At 44.7% G+C, this 14795-nt stretch overlaps 1 protein-coding gene across 16 annotated transcripts in view; it reads right to left on the reverse strand.

Moving 5' to 3' along the window:
* LOC138784662 (transmembrane channel-like protein 2) overlaps window positions 1–14795 on the reverse strand; it is a 169337-nt gene that overhangs the window by 71411 nt on the left and 83131 nt on the right. Inside the window, exons 1-2 of one of the 16 annotated variants that reach the window (XM_069960306.1) lie at window positions 7133–7157; window positions 1774–1846 (exon numbers count right to left, since the gene is read on the reverse strand). The exons of 10 other annotated variants lie outside the window; for them this stretch is intronic. Coding sequence is in view for 1 of the 6 variants with exons in the window: in XM_069960304.1 (XP_069816405.1) it covers window positions 8194–8222 (29 nt within the window). In the remaining 5 variants the exon portion in view is untranslated. Of the gene's footprint in view, window positions 1–1773; window positions 1942–2357; window positions 2460–4276; window positions 4340–7132; window positions 7187–8193; window positions 8708–14795 lie in introns of those variants that run through there. 5 more of the 16 variants (XM_069960304.1, XM_069960309.1, XM_069960308.1 and 2 more) reach the window with 5 other exon arrangements.

Raw genomic sequence — 14795 nt, forward strand, 5'->3', positions numbered from 1 at the left:
CTATGTAGAGGACTGGAGCAGTTTCAGGGTCCTGTACAGATTACAGGGGGTTCCAGAAAAATAAAAATGAAGCCGCCCTCATCTGGTGCCAAAAGAAGCAACTCATCCTGGCCCAGGTAAAGAGCAGTACAGGACATGTAGTATCACACTGTACTGTAGAGAAGAGATACCAGACAGCCAACCAGTGCATGCACTTCACTAATACTGGGGTTTTACCAGTAAAATGGCCACTTTTGTTGGTCAATCAGCTGTTTTTTTTCTGCAGATGTGAACTGTCTGTAGCATTGTATGTTGTGGGATCACTTTATATATGAACGGTTCTCAAAGATTTATGTCATTTTGAAAAAAAGGTAGCAAAGTCAAAGAAAAAAAATCTGTAAAAACTGTGAGCACTTCACGCTGCACTCTCTGTCTGAAGAGGTCAGAGGTCAGTGTGACTAGAAACTGTCACAGCCAGCAGTGCTCAAATTTGTTCCCATGCTTTGAGTGGAGGAAAACAGCCTGTGAACACATAACCTAAAAAGCCGCTAACCCACCAATATAGGCTCAAACAGGAGCATACTGTAGCTAGGATTCATCACTCCAACCGCACTGTTCCCATAGCAGGCGTGTGGTCTGCCTCTATGGTAATGTCAAGGTAATGATCATAAGTGATATAAAACATTTGAACTCTTCATGTGAGACATTATATTCTTAAATAATCATATAATCATATTATCTTGTGGCTTTAACTGCTGTTTACACAAGATGAAACCTACATACAGAAGTTTCCTGTTTGTAAGAAGAAATATTGACAGCTTGCCAAAGACAACGCCCTAAGACCCTACTGCGCAGATGCAAGCAAAGCACCTTATATTCCCACATATCCTGATCCTGTGCATTTTATACCAATTATGTTCAAGTTTTTATATATAAATATCCAATCATTTTTATAATTGTGTACATGTGATTGTGTCTATATACTATGATTATATAAACGATATAACTTTCTAAAAATAAATAGAAACTTCATGGCTCGAAGGAGGAAGGAAATGAGTGACAAATCTGTTTTGGTGTCAACTGTTTATTTGCCAGCGCCCAGCCTATGATCTAATTTGGACAGGGACAGTTACTCGGGGTATCAGGGTGGATAAATGGCATCCATCCTTAAAGGGGTAGTGCAGCAGTAAAGAATTATTCACAGAATAACAAACATTACAAAGTTATACAACTTTGTAATGTATGTTATGTCTGTGAATGGCCCCCTTCCCTGTGTCCCACCACCCCCACCCGTGTACCCGGAAGTGTGGTGCGCTATACATTACCTGTCACGTGCCGACCCCGTCTCCGATCTTCAGTCAGTAAAGTCTTCATCGGCCGGCCGGCGAACAGTTCCAAATGCCGGCCGCCCTCTGCAGCGTCATCCGATGCTCAGCCGCGATTGGCTGAGCATAACTGTGCTCAGCCAATCGCGGCTGAGCAGCTGATGACACGGCGGAGGGGGGGCGGCGGCAGGGATTCGTCCGTCCGAAGATAACGTTTGGCACAAAATGGCGGACGGCCCTCGACACAGATCAGGTAATGTATAATGCACCACACACTTCGGGGTACACGGGCGGGGGTGGTGGGACACGGGGAAGGGGGCCATTCACAGACATAACATACATTACAAAGTTGTATAACTTTGTAATGTGTGTTATTCTGTGAATAATTCTTTACCGCCGCACTACCCCTTTAACAGTAGCTACACTACTGGGCTCACAACAAATCTGTATGTTCTTCCACCTGTCACACCTTTTAATATTCCATTGTCAGAGTGTTCTTCTTTATAGCCTCTTACTTTAAACCTTCTTTATACCTTCCGGGCCTGTTTTTTACAGAGCACATTATTAGAGAATACTCTCATTGAGTAATGCCCCAGGGAATGACCTTTATTGTATGTGGCTGATGAGATGAATCTTTACTTCATACATCTAAAAACAAGCACAATTTAAAGGAATACAGGTTTGTTTTGCAGACTAATAATTTAAATGGTAAAAATGAAGAATTGGTAAAGGAGCTTTAAGTGTTGATATTTGGGGACATTTTTTGTGTTCAATGGTGGATTCTATTTATAGTAAAAAGGAATGGCAATGGGCACTACATATGCCTTGTCATATACTAACCTCTTTATGAGGTTTTGGGTAAGACCAATGTTGCAATCAGACAGAAATATGTATATGTACAGTGTTTCCCCAAAAATAAGACATCCTCCTAAAATAAGACACCCTAACTAGCCTACCAACTAGCCTAAAATAAGGCATCCCCCAGAAAATGAGGTACCCCCAAAGTAAGGATGCCCCCTGTCGCTCCATCCCCCCTCCCCCTGTGCAACTCACCTAATCCCCTCGTGGACCTTCACAGCTGGCGCTGCACGCTCCTGGTCCAGCTGCTACTGCACTTCTGCTGCACCCCTACACTGAGGATGTTGGTGACTATGCTAGGGGGGTTCTGGGGGAGTTCAGGGGGAAGACCGATATCCAGCTGGGGGGAGGGAAAGACATCCCTCGAAAATAAGACATAGTGCCTCTTTGGGAGCAAAAATTAATATAAGGCACTGTTTTATTTTTGGGCAAACACGGTAATATGAGAAATCAACTATAGCATGGAGACAGCTCATCAAAAACGAATTATTTGTATGACAGATGTCAAGTAAAGACTTAATAAGTTCCTCTAGTATTTGCAGGACAATGAGATTAAAGTAAGGCTAACTGGTAGGTCTAGCTTTTTAAAAAAATCTTTTCTATACATCAAAATTTTGGTTGACATACATGGGCAAGTGTTTAATGATAAGAAGGACACTTCAGCAAACTTATATTAACCTAATAAAAAAAATTACGCTTACCCATTCCTGTGCCCCTGCAGTGCCACATCACTGATCTTGGACCCCCATTAGTCTCCTCTAGCTCCCACTCCTGAAATGTCACAACATGACTTAAGGACTGCCCACTTAGCCAGTCAATGACTGAAACAAAAGAACACCTCCACTCTGCCTAGGGATATCAGTGGGCGCAGGTCCAATTTAGACAATAATACTGGATATAAAAATTTATTAAAACATATATAAAACATTAACTAGTGACACAAAACATTTTAAAACCGATCCAGTTTCATCTGATGACACTTGAGAAAGAAACCAGATCGGTTTTGAAAAGCGTTGTTTCGCCAGTTAATGTTTTATATATGTTTTAATAAATTTTTATATCCAATATTATTGTCTACATTGCCCCTGCACCCACTGATATCCCTAGGCGGAGTGGAAGTGTTCTTTTGTTGCTATCATCCTATATGGACACACTTGGGGAGTGGCAGCGGTCCGGCTACGTGCGATTTTGAGTGTTGTGCCTGACTTGCTCAACACCATCAGGTAAGAGCCTTTATTCACCGCCCTGTCCTGTAGTGCTGTATGATTTATGCTATGGAGCGCTGTTTTATTTTCTCTTGCTAGTCAATGACTGAGGCAGGACACAGCTGCAGTCACTGACTGGCTGAGTGATTACTTTCCCCCGGGTCATGATGTAGCAGGAGAAAATTAAAGCGACTCTGTACCCACAATCTGACCTCCCCAAACCGCTTGTACCTTCCGATAGCTTTTAAACTTTTAAACTTGCAGTCCTGTGTCAAATTGGTGTGGTCTAGAGTACCCTTGCCCTAGAATTGTGACACCCCTCCATGCCTCCTCTCCACCCTCCTCATCATTAGGAATGCCCCTAGAACAATTTCTGCTATTCATCACCTGTGTGAACACTGCACAGGAGCTGGATCGTTAAGGCACCTGTGAAATGTTCAGACAGGTGGGAAATAGGAAAAAACTGCCCATGGGCATTCCTAGTAATGAAGAGGGTGGGGAGGAGGGACGGATGGGTGTCACAATTCTAGGGCATGGGTACTCTAAGCCACACCAATTTGACACAGGGCTGCAAGTTTAAAAGTTGTTTTTTGGGAAAATAATTGCATCACCTGCCAAACGGACCCCAGGACAGATCTTGGATTAAAAGCAGCTATCCGAAGGAACAAGGGTGGTCAGATTGTGGGTACAGAGTCGCTTTAAGTCCAACTGCTGTTAGAAAGATAGTGATGCGGCACTGCAGGGGCACAGGGACAGGTAAGTATACATTCTTTATCATGTTCCCCCCACCCCCTGCCTGCACTAGATTTTTTGTTGTGGCCAGAGTTTTCCTTTAAATACGCTTAGAATAGCAGAGTAAATTGATTATGATTCTGAATAACATAGCCTCAAGGAGGTCTCTATAATCACCTGAAAATTGCATTTTTTTTTACTATAAAGGGGTATCTGTTTTTAAATTGCTTTTAATTTACACCCTTTGGTGTTTGTAGATCCACGTCTGTAGATTACGCCCCTGATTACAGCCATTGTGTTGAAGAGAATGGGCAATGTGAGGATTACAGTCTGCTTCTACAATGCACATGGTGAATGTACACCACTACAAGCAGCAAGCTGCTGAAAGTAGTAAGTGTATCTACTATGTAATTTACTTAATTTTAATTCATAAATATATGTGTCTTCCTCAAATTTATAAAGGCACTGATGAAGTAGAAAAATTACTTTAAAGTAATAATATTTGTTACTAGAAAATGTACCCGGCGCTGCCCGGGTATAAAGTGTCAGTGTGTTAATTAGATTTGTTCTAAGGTGCCCAGGAGGCCAAGCTAAATGTATTGTTTCATCTGAGTTAATCAGTGGAATTAGTGTATACCTGTAGTGCATAGTTGGAGGGGTTCTGTATACTCACAATGTATAGTTTTTAGGGGTCTCGCATATCTGTAGTGCATAGTTGGGGGGGCTGTATAGCTATAGTGTATAGTTTGGGGGGAGTCCTGTATACCTGTAGTGTGTAGTTGGGGGGGCTGTATACCTGTAGTGTATAGTTGAGGGAGGTCCTGTATACCTGCAGTGTACAGTTGGTGAAGGTCCTGTATACCTGTACTGTATAGTTCGGGGGTCCTGTATACCTGTAGTATATAGTTGGTGCTGTATACCTGTAATGTATAGTTGGTGGAGGTCTTCTATACCTGTCATTTATAGTTTGAGGGTCCTGGATACCTGTAGTGTATAATTGGTGGAAGTCTTGTATACCTGTAGTATATAGTTCGGGGGTCCTATATACCTGTAGTGAATAGTTTCAGGGTCCTGTATAACTATAGTATAGAGTTGGTGAAGGTCCTGTATACCTGTAGTGTATAGTTTGGGGTCCTATATAGCTGTAGTATATAGCTGGTGGAGTTCCTGTATACCTGTAGTATATTTGGGGTCCTGTATACTTGTAGTATAGAGTTGGTGAAGGTGCTGTATACCTGTATTATAGAGTTGGTGAAGGTCCTGTATACCTGTAGTGTATAGTTTTGAGGTCCTGTATACCTGTAGTGTATAGTTTGAGGTCCTATATACCTGTAGTATATAGTTGGTAGAGTTCCTGTATACCTGTAGTGTATAGTTTTGGGGTCCTGTATACCTGTAGTGTATAGTTTGGGGTCCTGTATACCTGTAGTATATAGTTGGTGGAGGTCCTGTATACCTGAAGTATATAGTTGGTGGAGGTCCTGTATACCTGTAGTGTATAATTTTGGGGTCCTTTATACCTGTAGTGTAAAGTTTGGGGTCCTGTATACCTGTAGTATATAGTTTTGTGGAGGTCCCGTGCACCTGTAGTGTATAGTTTTGGGGTCCTGTATACCTGTAGTGTCCTGTATACCTGCAGGGTTGTATTTACCCGTATGGAAGTGTTATTCAGTCAAAGTGTGTTGGTATTGGTCATGTCTGGTATGGCGGTGTTATCCAGTCACAGTATGGCGGTATTGGTCAGGTCTGGTGTGGTGGTGTTATCCAGTCACGGTATGGTGGTATTGGTCAGGTCTGGTATAGCGGTGTTATCCAGTCAAAGTATGGCAGTATTGGTCAGGTCTGGTATGGCAGTGTTATCCAGTCACAGTATGGCGGTATTGGTCAGGTCTGGTATGACAGTGTTATCCAGCACAGTATGGCGGCATTGGTCAGGTCTGGTATGGCAGTGTTATCCAGTCACAGTATGGCGGTATTGGTCAGGTCTGGTATGACAGTATTATCCAGCACAGTATAGCAGTATTGGTCAGGTCTGGTGTGGCGGTGTTATCCATTCACAGTATGGCAGTATTGGTCAGGTCTGGTATGGCGGTGTTATCCAGCACAGTATGGCGGCATTGGTCAGGTCTGATATGACAGTGTTATCCAGTCACAGTATGGCGGTATTGGTCAGGTCTGGTATGACAGTGTTATCCAGCACAGTATGGCGGTATTGGTCAGGTCTGGTGTGGCAGTGTTACCCAGTCACAGTTTGGTATACCTGTAGTGCCCTGTATATACATGTACTGTATGGATGGAGTAGGGGGTCCTGTATATACATGTACTGTATAGTTGGAGTAGGGGGCCCTGTATATATATGTCCTGAATAGATGGAGTAGGGGGCCCTGTATATACATGTACTGTATAGATGGAGTAGGGGGTCCTGTATATACATGTACTGTATAGATGGAGTAGGGGGCCCTGTATATACATGTACTGTATAGATGGAGTAGGGGGTCCTGTATATACATGTACTGTATAGATGGAGTAGGGGGTCCTGTATATACATGTACTGTATAGATGGAGTAGGGGCTCCTGTATATACATGTACTGTATAGATGGAGTAGGGGCTCCTGTATATACATGTACTGTATAGATGGAGTAGGGGGTCCTGTATATACATGTACTGTATAGATGGAGTAGGGGGTCCTGTATATACATGTACTGTATGGATGGAGTAGGGGGTCCTGTATATACATGTACTGTATAGATGGAGTAGGGGGCCCTGTATATACATGTACTGTATAGATGGAGTAGGGGCTCCTGTATATACATGTACTGTATAGATGGAGTAGGGGCTCCTGTATATACATGTACTGTATAGATGGAGTAGGGGGTCCTGTATATACATGTACTGTATAGATGGAGTAGGGGGTCCTGTATATACATGTACTGTATGGATGGAGTAGGGGGTCCTGTATATACATGTACTGTATAGATGGAGTAGGGGGCCCTGTATATACATGTACTGTATAGATGGAGTAGGGGGTCTACCAGTTATTACTGTGGATGTTATGAGGCAGCTTCCCTAGCAACCATTGCTCCCTGTGAAAATGAAAGCAGTAATCCTATTGGTTGCTAAGGCTTCAACTGCCGTGTCTGCTGCAGCTAATTATATCACCTGTGTTTGCAGTGAGGAGATTTTCCCATTCATCTCTATGGGGCGCCTCTCTTTCCCCTCCCCCTCCCCTCCTGTACATCTGGCGGGGACGGGACCTTCGCAGTAACCTTCCCGGGCACCCAATGTATCTGTGTGCCAAATTTGGGGTCAAACGGTTCAGGCGTTTGGAAGTCTATAGAGGACAGACAGACAGACAGAAGGACAGACAGACAGACAGACTTTGATTTTTATGATATAGATATCTAGAAATGAGTGAACCTTGAAAATGGAAAAACTCTGCTGCAAGAACTCTACCTCTAGTGCAGTTATGGAATGGGTGTATAGCGAGTGCACTACTTGGCTGGCACCAAATGACCTAATTAGTATGTATAATTAGTAGGCTCTCTAGCAATACCCCTAAAATATTATTTTGGAGACAAATGTAAATCTCGAAGTATAATTAAATCACAAGTAAATATGTATATATAACACTTTATCTAAATCAAAATTAAAATTCATAAAAACAAATTAACATGTAACTACACGCTTACAAAAAAATCTCTGTATATAAATCTCATGCGGTTGCAAATGGTATAATACAGGATATAGACTTGATTATTTGTAGGTTAAAATACATATAATGCGGTTAAAATTAATATAGAACGGTTAAGTCCGCATGTAGTTGTTGCATACGGTGCGCTTAAAACCGCATGCGACTAGTGCAGGGCCCTTGCAAGTCGCCGTGCTTTATTACTACTATATTTGATCAAGTCAGTTATCACTGTTCTGTTTATCAGTTCAATATAAATTGCAACAGTTAGTGGCGCTTATTAGCGTTTTCACAGAAATATGTTAAAATAGATTCGGTGGAAATCCACCTCTCAGCGGTCTGAAGACTCTGATTCTATGAGGTGTGTGGCCGCAGACTGGTGGGAGCAGACAGAGGGTTATTTACTTGAAGATGTCATCAGGAGCTCTCCTCATGTTCAGTGTTCCTCGTGTCGTGTGCAGGGTCGGACTGGGCCACCAGGGAGCCGGGGAAACCCCCGGTGGGCCCCTCCCCCTTTCTCCCCCCTGGTGGGCCCCTGAACAGGAGGCTCCCTGTTCAGCAGAGCCAGGCCCAACATAAGCTTCTGCAGACTATGGCCCCTAGGACACTCCTGTCACCTCCTAACTATCCTGGCAGGGGCCCCACGTGTCCCCCCTGTGTCCTCCCGAACGGTCTCTGAGAAGAGAAGCCGCGGCACTTCCTGCATACAGAGTGTCTATGGGCTTACTCTGTGCAGGGGGCGTGTCTTAGGGCAGCAGGAAGGCTCTGTGTGCTGTTATCTGTATGGACCAAGAAACAGTACAGAGAGCAGGAAGTGCTGACACAGGACGGCTGGAGGCAGCACAGAGAGAGGTGAGAGGATGGGTAATGTCATCTAATGGCCTCCAGCCATCCTGCTGGCATCCAGAGTGCAGGTGCCTGTCCCCTCTACACTGTGCAAATACTCCTTCCCCACAGCACAATAGCCACCTCCTCCCTCCAGCCCTGTATATATCCCCCCTCCCTCCAGCCCTGTATATATGCCCTCTCTCCCTCCAGCCCTGTATATATCCCCCCTACCTCCAGCCCTGTATATATCCTCCCTACCCCCAGCCCTGTATATATCCCCCCTACCTCCAGCCCTGTATATATGCCCTCTCTCCCTCCAGCCCTGTATATATCCCCCCTACCTCCAGCCCTGTATATATCCTCCCTACCCCCAGCCCTGTATATATCCCCCCTACCTCCAGCCCTGTATATATCCCCCCTCTCCTCCAGCCCTGTATATATATCCCCCCTACCTCCAGCCCTGTACATATTCCCTCTCTGCCTCCAGCCCTGTACATATCCCCCTCCCTCCAGCCCTGTATATATCCCCCCTACCTCCAGCCCTGTATATATCCTCCCTCCTTTCAGCCCTGTATATATCCCCCTACCTCCAGCCTTGTATATATCCCCCTCCCTCCAGCCCTGTATATATCCCCCCTACCTCCAGCCCTGTATATATCCCCCCTCCCTCCAGCCCTCTATATCCCCCTGCCCTCCAGCCCTGTATATATGCCCTACCTCCAGCCCTGTATATATCCCCCATCCCACCAGCCCTGTATATATACCCCCTCCCTCCAGCCCTGTATATATCCCCCCTACCTCCAGCCCTGTATATATCCTCCCTCCTTTCAGCCCTGTATATATCCCCCTACCTCCAGCCTTGTATATATCCCCCTCCCTCCAGCCCTGTATATATCCCCCCTACCTCCAGCCCTGTATATATCCCCCCTCCCTCCAGCCCTCTATATCCCCCTGCCCTCCAGCCCTGTATATATGCCCTACCTCCAGCCCTGTATATATCCCCCATCCCACCAGCCCTGTATATATACCCCCTCCCTCCAGCCCTGTATATATCCTCCCTCCTTTCAGCCCTGTATATATCCCCCTACCTCCAGCCTAGTATATATCCCCCTCCCTCCAGCCCTGTATATATCCCCCCTACCTCCAGCCCTGTATATATCCCCCCTCCCTCCAGCCCTCTATATCCCCCTGCCCTCCAGCCCTGTATATATGCCCTACCTCCAGCCCTGTATATATCCCCCATCCCACCAGCCCTGTATATATACCCCCTCCCTCCAGCCCTGTATATATCCCCCCCTACCTCCAGCCCTGTATATATCCCCCCTCTCCTCCAACCCTGTATATATTCCCCCTCCCTCCAGCCCTGTATATATCCCCCCTACCTCCAGCCCTGTATATATCCCCCCTCCCTCCAGCCCTCTATATCCCCCTGCCCTCCAGCCCTGTATATATGCCCTACCTCCAGCCCTGTACATATCCCCCATCCCACCAGCCCTGTATATATCCCCCCTCCCTCCAGCCCTGTATATATCCCCCCTTACCTCCAGCCCTGTATATATCCCCCATCCCACCAGCCCTGTATATACCCCCCCTCCCTCCAGCCCTGTATTTATCCCCTCAGCCCTGTATATATCTACCCTCCCTCCAGCCTTGTATATATCCCTCTTCCCTCCAGCCCTGTATATATCCCCCCTCCCTCCAGCCCTGTATATATCCCCCCTCTCCTCCAGCCCTGTATATATCCCCTCTCCCTCCAGCCCTGTATATATCCCCCCTCTCCTCCAGCCCTGTATATATCCCCTCTCCCTCCAGCCCTGTATATATCCCCTCTCCCCCAGCCCTGTATATATCCCCCTCCCTCCAGCCCTGTATATATCCCTCCTCCCTCCAGCCCTGTATATATCCCTCCTCCCTCCAGCCCTGTATATATCCCTCCTCCCTCCAGCCCTGTATATATCCCACTCCCCAGCCCTGTATATATCCCCTCTCCCCCAGCCCTGTATATATCCCCTCTCCCCCAGCCCTGTATATATCCCCCTCCCTCCAGCCCTGTATATATCCCTCCCTCCAGCCCTGTATATATCCCACTCCCTCCAGCCCTGTATATATCCCCTCTCCCCCAGCCCTGTATATATCCCCTCTCCCCCAGCCCTGTATATATCCCCTCTCCCCCAGCCCTGTATATATCCCCTCTCCCCCCAGCCCTGTATATATCCCCTCTCCCCCAGCCCTGTATATATCTCCTCCTTCCAGCCCTGTATATATCCCCCTGTTATCGCTTATCTCATGGTGTATACTGTATATAGTGTTACCGCTTATCACTGGTCTCATGGTGTATACTGTACATATTGTTACTGGTTATCACTAATCCTATGCTATATATAGTGTTACCAGTTATCACTGATCTCATAGTATATACTGTGCTGATGGCTGGATCATTAGTCCGTCTGTTATGTTGTACGTAATGGGCTCAATACATTATAATGGAACCTATCAACTGCAATGGGTGCTGAGCCCGTCACTTGCAATATGACAGGTGAGCAATGATCCAGCCATTGTTGGGGGTCTCAGCACTGAAACCCTGGCTGATCAAACTTTTTACATGTCAGTCTGACAATGTTTTAATGACCACTCTATGCCTTTCATGGTGGACATTAGGCCTCACTCTCGCTTAAAGCCGCTGTACTAACGTAAAAGGTTTGTCACTGGTTAAATCCGTCTATGTAGGGTGGGCCCCTAGAGTCAGTTTCCCTGGTGGGCCCAAGGTACCCCAGTCCGACACTGGTCGTGTGCACGGGGTCTTGTTTAGAGTACTGTCTGGTTTGGAGCTTAATGCTCAGTGCTCGGTTGTCTCTCCTGACATCAGATGGGTGTTTACCCTTAAGAGCTGCTCCCGTGTTCTCTGTCAGCATAGGAGTATTTGTATGCATTCACTATGCTGTGAGCTAATAAATGGTGGGATCGGTGGTAGGTGGTTATGGCAGTATATTTCTGCAGTATATTCAATAGTAGTAGCAACTCTTTATACGCGTTTCAGAGCACTGCTCAGCTCTTTCCTCAGTAATGAGTTGCAAATGGAGTCTGTTCGTATATGCAGCATTTAAATATATGTTGAGGCCATGTTAATTGCAGGCCTGGGACTCTCCAGGTTCTCGCTAATAGGTGGACTGGATTTTACTTTCATGACTTTAATTGAAACATAATGTTGTTTACAGTCTAGGGCTGGGTTCACACTATGTATATTTCAGTCAGTATTGTGGTCCTCATATTGCAACCAAAACCAGGAGTGGATTGAAAACACAGAAAGGCTCCATTCACACAATGTTGAAATTGAGTGGATGGCCGCCATTTAATGGCAAATATTTGCTGTTGTCTTAAAACAACGGCTGTTATATTGAAATAATGGCAGTTATTTACGGTTATATGGCGGCCATCCACTCAATTTCAACATTGTGTGGACAGAGACTTTCTGTGTTTTTAATCCACTCCTGGTTTTGGTTGCAATATGAGGACCACAATACTGACTGAAATATACGTAGTGTGAACCCAGCATAGAAATGATCCTGCGTATCAATATTTAAATATAGCAATATACTTATCATGCAGTATGGATACATTACACATATCACTTTTATAGAACATTATTTTCTTACACGAAATATAGTAGGTCTATTTTACATGAGTCACATGTGAGAACGCATGTGCAACTTCTCCATGTGAACACCATTGGAGACTTGATGCGGTTTTACATCCAAATTAGTATATACGATACATGTATAGGTTTGGTTATTGTCACAATGCCTATACATCTGTAGACTTATATATATACAAATGTACATGTATATTACCAATAAATAAAAAATAGTATAGTGAAAAAAAAATAAAAAAAATAACTGAAAGTAAAATCAGGTAAAAAACTAAATGAAATGATATTACCAGCAATAAAAGTATATATTTATAATGTATTTGTTTAGTATCAATAATCCATTTGTGGTAAAGTATATAGTTAATATGGTTAAGTAAGCTCAATAAATGGAAATATATACCGTATGTATATCCCACCATATGTATCTGTTTGTGGCTGGAATTAAATGGTATGATGAGTTTGGCTGAGTGTACGTGGTCTTTTATTTCTAATGTAGTATCTGGTGGTTCACTAAAAAATGATGATCTGTCAAGTGAACGTGTTTTCTGAAGGGCTTTATCTAGAATCTCTTCTGGGTATTGTTTTGTCTGGAATTGTTTTTTGAGTATGGCAGCTTCTTCTTCAAATTTCTCTACTGCTGTGCAGTTCCGTCTTAATCTTCTAAATTGGCCGAACGGTATATTAAAGGGGTTGTCCGGCGATAAAAAATTATTCACAGAATAACACACATTACAAAGTTATACAACTTTGTAATGTATGTTATGTCTGTGAATGGCCCCCTTCCCCGTGTTTCCCCCCACCCACGCTAGACCCGGAAGTGTGGTGCATTATACTCACCGCATGTCGTGTCGTCCACGGTCTCCGATCGTCAGCAGTGACGTCTTCTTCGTGAGTCCGGCGGATCTTCCCGAGTGCCGGCCGCCCTCTGCAGCGTCATCCGAAGCTCAGCCGCGATTGGCTGAGCATAACTGTGCTCAGCCAATCGCGGCTGAGCGGCTGATGACGCGGCCACGTCATCAGCTGCTCAGCCGCGATTGGCTGAGCACAGTTATGCTCAGCCAATCGCGGCTGAGCTTCGGATGACGCTGCAGAGGGCGGCCAGCACTCGGGAAGATCCGCTGGCCTCCCGAAGAAGACGTCACTGCTGACGATCGGAGACCGTGGTCGGCACGTGACAGGTAATGTATAGCGCACCACACTTCCGGGTACACGGGTGGGGGTGGTGGGACACAGGGAAGGGGGCCATTCACAGACATAACATACATTACAAAGTTGTATAACTTTGTAATGTGCGTTATTCTGTGAATAATTTTTTTCGCCGGACAACCCCTTTAAGGAGCCACTGTGGGAGGTGACAGCTGTCAAATCTGATATAACCATTTTTGGCCGTGGGTTTGCGTATGTATTGCATGTCAGTGAAGAAGAGTTGGCTGTGATTTGTAGATCTAAAAATTCAATAGTTTGGTGACTGTATTGCGAAGTGAAGGTTAAATTAAATTGATTAGAGTTGATGGTTTCTATGAATGTTAAAAAATTGGCCTCTGTTCCTTTCCATACGATAATGATGTCATCAATATAACGTTTCCACAGCACCAGGTCTGCTCCTAGGTGGGGTATGATGTAAAGTTCCTCCCAGTATGCCATGAAAAGGTTGGCGTAATTCGGAGCAAACCGGGTGCCCATGGCCGTTCCGGATAGCTGTAAAAAATAATCAGTATCAAAATAAAAATAATTGTGAGTAAGTATGAATTTGATGCTCCTTATTATGAATTGAGTCTGTTCTTCTCTGAGTGAAATATCTTGTCCTAAAAAATGTTGTATGGCTGAGATTCCTTGGGAATGATGTTTGCAAGTATATAGGGAACTGACATCTAGCGTGGCTAACAGCCAATCCGATTGCCACTCATGGTTCTCTATTATTTCAATTATTTGTGTAGAATCTTTAATACCACCACACATACCAACTCGACTACCCTATCAAACACACAGAACCAATTATCCACCATCATCACCCAGAACACCACACAGGAGAGCACCTTCACCATACAGGAGACAATATTCACCACATCAGCCACACAACCCCACCCGACAGAACTGCAACACATACTATCCATACCATCACTCAACTCACCGATCACACAACCAAGATACACGTTACCACTCCCACACTCCTCACTATCAGACACAACCTTTCCACCCCACACACAAGAAATCGAAGTATCATTCTCCCAATTTGGAAATGGAACAGAAAACATATCAGAACCCAACGGGACAAACAAGCAAAAAAAGAGAACTAGAAGAGGACATAGAAACCAACCAAATACAGAGGAACAAAGTGGGCAAAACACACTAGAAGCATCTTCTATCATCAATCTTAGTGACAAAATACTATCTCCCGAACATATATCTCTACTAGACAAAGGTCTAAAATTCGCTCCAACCCAAAAAATTTACAAATTTAGTGTATATATTGGCATAGAAAAATACATCAGAAAATTATGCCTGAAAAAATACCATCTAAAAAATCCAATTG

The sequence above is a fragment of the Dendropsophus ebraccatus genome, chromosome 2 (assembly GCF_027789765.1).
Source record: "Dendropsophus ebraccatus isolate aDenEbr1 chromosome 2, aDenEbr1.pat, whole genome shotgun sequence".
Taxonomy (NCBI): Eukaryota; Metazoa; Chordata; class Amphibia; order Anura; family Hylidae; genus Dendropsophus; species Dendropsophus ebraccatus.